The sequence below is a fragment of the Mesitornis unicolor genome, unplaced genomic scaffold (genome assembly GCF_000695765.1).
Source record: "Mesitornis unicolor isolate BGI_N332 unplaced genomic scaffold, ASM69576v1 scaffold42935, whole genome shotgun sequence".
In the NCBI taxonomy this organism is placed as follows: Eukaryota; Metazoa; Chordata; class Aves; order Mesitornithiformes; family Mesitornithidae; genus Mesitornis; species Mesitornis unicolor.
In genome coordinates, this window is record NW_010186980.1 from 29,116 (window position 1) to 34,363 (window position 5,248).

At 51.8% G+C, this 5,248-nt stretch overlaps 1 protein-coding gene across 1 annotated transcript; it reads right to left on the reverse strand.

The window, feature by feature from the left end:
- Nucleotides 1-4,283: 4,283 nt before the first annotated feature.
- Nucleotides 4,284-4,883, reverse strand: BLCAP (bladder cancer associated protein). The gene has a single exon (XM_010185291.1). It carries the CDS (start codon nt 4,822-4,824, stop codon nt 4,561-4,563), a length of 264 nt encoding a protein of 87 aa, XP_010183593.1. The 5' UTR covers nt 4,825-4,883; the 3' UTR covers nt 4,284-4,560.
- Nucleotides 4,884-5,248: the final 365 nt, after the last annotated feature.

Sequence of the window (5,248 nt, forward strand, 5' to 3'; positions counted from 1 at the left end):
TGGAGGGGCAGAGGCTTGCTAGGCCAAGAAGTGTGAGATGAGAATTGCTACTGGGACCCACTTGGGCCACTGGAATCCCCTGCCAGGCGTCCCCAGCCTGAGCTGAGCAGATGTGCCTGGGGATTACACCACATGCCTCCTTTAATGGACTTAATCTCGCTGTTTGCTTCACGCTTGTGTTGTGCCCTGTAAGCACAGGAGAGGATTTGGGTGTTAGGGTGGGGGCTGTGGCTGTTCCCATAGCAGGGCTGGTGAGGAGGTGCGGGGCACTTGGCTCTCGCTGGTCATGCTGTTCTGGTCCCGCTGTGCCTGCTGCTCACTGTTAGCAAGGGGGGAACAGGAAGCTGCCAGCATGTATTGACTTGAAGGACAAAGCCTGTCTGTGTCCCCTGTGGGCTCTGCCACTCGGACCTCATCACCCCCCAGCAGCAGGTCTGGGTGGCACCTGAGCCATCCATCCTCCCTTGCCCTGCTACCAGAGGATTTGCCTTTGCTCAGAAGACTAGGAAAACCCTCTTGCCAAGGGTTAATCTCCAGGCTCCTGAGGGAAGGGCTAAAGTCCTTACCTGACTGTAACTTACCTCATGCCTTTGCTGAGGGCTGGGAAAGTGCTCTGATGCAAGGAGACAAGGAGGAAGAGACAAGCAAGAGCAAAGGGCACAGGCAGGGCAGGGCTCTCTGTGGCCCTGAGTGATCTTTGTGGCTACCCTGGCTCAGGGGTTTTGGCTGGACCAGCCCCTGGGTACCAGCATGAGAGGATGAGGTTGGAGTCTCCCGGGCGCTATCAGCAGCAGGGCTGCACCTGTGGAATTAGCTGTGTCTTTCTGGTGGGTGCTTCCAGCCCAAATGGCTCCTCAGTGGGATCAACCTCTCTCCTCCATCTGCTGCCAAGTTAATAAAGCAATGTTGTGGGTTTGTCTCAGGGTAAGCAGGGAAAGCATCCAGGCAGGAGGCACTAATTGCCTGGGGGTGGATAGACAGATGCTGGGAGAGTGGGCTGGTGGCCATGGTGGCACTGGACAGCTGATTCCTTATCTGCACCCTGAGCAGTGACAGGGAGCTTTATTGCCAAACATCAGCCCTCGAGATGCCCCAGCATGGGTGTCTGGCAGATCTAGGGTTCAAAAAGCCATACCAACCTGGCAGTCATGGACAAATCTCCATGGGAAGCCCGGTGGTGTCCCAGTTGCTCATCCTGGAGATGCTGCCTGTCCCTGAGGAGCAGCGAGGAAGGGAGTGAAAAGCCCCCAGACCCTGAGGCTGCAGTAAGCGGCACGAGGTCTGCCCTGAGCTAAGCTGCGTCTCTGTTTCTAGGGATCTGAGCCAGGGTTTGGTTTTTCTTTTCCCGTTTCCTGACCCTGCTGTGTCACTGATCTGTTACGTGACCTAGAAAATAAAATGATCTCTCCTTCAAATGGAAAGACAAAGGAACAACTTAAAGCTCCTGCTCCTTGTCTCTAGGGGACACCAGGCAGATGGACACTTAATAACCCAGCAAGGCGGTGAGACTCCTTTGCGCCAAGGCCCTTGCGGGCACTTTCCAGGCTTGATGGGACCTGGCACAACACAGTGGTTGTGCTTTAAACCCCACTGCTTTCGGTCTCTGGCGTAGCTTCCACCTGGGATGCTGTCCCCTTGCCTACTGGTGTGGCCCCCATGCAGAGACCCCTTGATGCCTCCTGGATGCCAGGGGACAGAGCCACCCCACTGCTTCTGACAGAGCAGCTCCTTGAGACCAGGACAAAACATCCCTGAGCTTTCTTCTGTGTAGCCAGCAAATGCTGCATCTGTATGGGCGGTCCGATTTGCACAAACAAGGAAACTGTGATGATGCTTTTCAAAAGCAATTGGGTCCAACCTGTTCTGCAGTCACGGGCTTATTTTTCACGGTCTCCTTATAGAGGACACATTAGCATGGGATGTGAGGCCTGCTTGGGTTCCTCACTCTGCCTGAGGCTTTCTGTCTGACCATGGATGAACTTGCTTTAATATTCCATCTTTAAAATGAAGATGGTATCTCAGTGCTCTAAAGAGGGTGAGACAGCATACGGGTGACGGCTGCATGCACATCAAAGAGCACTTTTTACATTTGGGGTGGGAGGGATGCAAAAAAGTAGGTTTCTTACCCTTCAGTCTTTCAAGGTCTCTCATGTCGCTGCACTTGTCTTGAACCCCATATACAAAACTAGGGCTTGCCCTCATCCAAAGGACTGTCTGGCTTTGTGGCTAGAATTTATTTAAATTGGTGTAGAATGCAACTTAGGTAGTTAGCAACAAAACTGTACTCTTAAGAGAACCGTCTGCATTAGCTTAAATTAATTTAAGCTTGAGAGTGTCTCAAGTACAGCCAACGCTCCTGCCATAGATTGCAAATGAGATGCCCCCCCCCCCTTTATTTATGCTGTAGCTGGTATGACAGCTACTGGGTTTCCCTCAGCCTGACAGGTGACAGAACTGTCACATCTATTCTTGGTGGTGTGACACACACTTTTTTAAAAAACATGTAAACACTGATATGCCCTGAACCCTTTCCAACTTGGACTTGGTCTTCAGGGCTTGTTGCTGCTTTCAGCTCCAGCAGCACAGCTCCTACAGCCTTTAACTCCCTGAGGTGCTCCTGGGTGCCATCAGATACGACAGTCCCATCTGGCTGCAGCGTGTGTCCCCCCCTGCCCCCCAGCGCTACAGGGGGTTATGGCTGAAGGTGTGGAAGGGCTGACACAACCATATGTCCCCTGGATGGCTCCTGGTGGTTGGGTTGCAGCCAGGTCTCTGGCCCCAGCAGCAGGACAGGTTGAGCAGACATGGTGCTGTGGGATGGGCTCACACTGCGTAGGTGCTGGCAGATAACACTTTTACTGTCTGCATTGGGGATTAGTGGCTTTCAGGACATGACCCTGGTTTTATTTCATAAGCAGTATGGAAACGGGGAATGTCATGTGAGTGCAGGGATACAACCAGAAGCTACCTCCTGTGTTGTGTGCAAGATGAGCCTGTTTAGGGACCACCAGTATAGTCCTCAATCAGCCCACGAGAGTGAGATTGACTGTTCCAATGAGGATAGTCAGTACTGGGAGATACAGGGCAAATGGGCTCTGCCTTTTGCTGGAGACTCTGGGGTTACTGCACTGGGAACAGACGAATACAGAGAGACGCAATTGCTGGGCTAAGGCATCTGCAATGAGCAGCCAATGCATCATGCTGGACAGGAGGCCATAGACCAAAGTTTATAAAGCTTTATTAAACATTTTGAACAGCTGTGCAATGAACAAACAATACTCTGGAAGTTTCACAACTCCATAGCTTGAATTTCCTTGAGACAGCAACAGCCACTGCTGCTGCTCTCCACTCTGAGACTGAAGTAAAGACAGATGCAAACGGGAAGGAAATCTTTTAAGTTGAGAGACATTATTTTGTGTTAACCTCTAAGGTTTCTTCACAAACCTTCACCCAGGCTGGGCTCCCCAAGAGCCATGGCTGCACAGAATAACGTATGCAGCATGGAGCTCTGCACAGCTGTGGTGTGCAGGACTGACCCTCACCACCATGGCTTCTTGACATCCTTCTGCCAGGGGAGATGGAGACACCAGGTGCTCCTCTAGCCTCCTCCCTTCTCCAGTCAGTAGCACCAGCACCTTCTGCCACCCCTGGCCCAAAAATACTATCACTAAAAACGACTGAAGCGTTTACAGCTTCAAGCCATGCCTCCACCTTGGGATGCTCTCCTGCCCTGCCCACACCTGGCCTTTTGGGCTGGAGTCAGTTTTTTATAGGGTGAGGTCCACAGTGGCTTTCAAAACCCCACATCCTGCAGCATACCGGTTCTTTATCCCAACAGTCAATACCTTGGTAAACCCTGAAGTCTAGGAAGAAGGGAAGGGACAGTCTCCACTACCTGTGAGGCTTTATAAAAGCAGCAGCATAACTGAGGCTTTCAGGCTATGATCTTGGAGCGTAAGTACTTCAGAAAGCACTTCGGCAGTGCACACATCTCTTTGGCAGGCTGAGAAGGAGGAGATGACTCAACTGCCTCTGGCTCCAGCAGCTTTCAGCCAAGTCATCTGTGGACTGTCGAGCTTGCCCTTGATCAGCAAGGTGGGAAGGCTGGCTCCCCACAAAGATGGAGAGAAACTTGTAGCCACTCGAGCAGAATCAGTGGGCTGAGAGCCCTGAGTTAGGCCACCATGGCCTAATGCAGACAAGTGAGTGACACCCAACTCCACCCTGCAACAGCCAGCAGAGGCCAGCAGCTCAGTCCTCCACCAGTTCTCTGCTAGGAGGGCTGGTGTCTGTTCCCGGTGATACGGGAAGGGGAAAGAAGAAAAAAAACAAAGATTTCTGCTTCTAAAAAAGCAGGTGGTGCTGCCAGAGTTCACACAGTAAACAAGTTGAATTTCACAGGCAGAGTGGGAGGAATTTACCACTCTAGTCCACACACAGTTACATGAAACAGGCTGGCTTTATTCCAGTCACATGCCTAACACCCCCTCCCTCCTCCCTAGCCCACCCCCTTTTTAAAAGCAAAACAAGAGCCCTCAGCAGACTGGAAAATTATTGTTTCTAGGTGCCCACTATGCTGGGATCGTGAGCTGATTCTGGCAACTGGGATCCTGTGCAGTGATACAAGAAGCAGTTCCCCCAGCAGCTGTAGCAGATGAGGAATAGAGCTGCCAGGAAGACCAAGGCACAAATTGTGCACGGCTTCCGTTCCAAAAGGAAACTCAGCAGGTAGAAGCCCATGAACATTGAGTGACTGAACCACAACGCTGGGTTGAGGGGCTTGGGTATGAGCAGGACAGGTAGCAACCACTGCAGGCAGTACATTGTGGCTGGCTGGCTGGGCCCTGTGGCAGCGAAGATGTGCTCCAAAACAGTCTCCAGCAACTCCTCCGGGCAGGCTGTTCTGTAGGGAGGGGTAAAACAGCAGACTGTCATTAATACAGCAAATAAATCAACAGACGTTCTCGTACAGCTTTGTTTACTCCCAAGCATTGTATGTTGATGCTCAAACTCCCTGTACTAAATTCTGTGGTGTCTTGGAGCTGGTGGAAACCCTCCTGCTTTCTGAACCACTCAGCTGGGGAGATGATTATGGCTGGCATAGAGGGGGTATCCCTTGTGTGCACACTCTCTCTCTCTCTCTCTCTCTCAGGCTTTCACCCAGGCTAACAGTTGAGACCTTTTTCTTTAGCACAGTGCAGGAACAGAGGAGGAACCAGAAAGGAAAACAAGCTGCCACAGCCTTCCC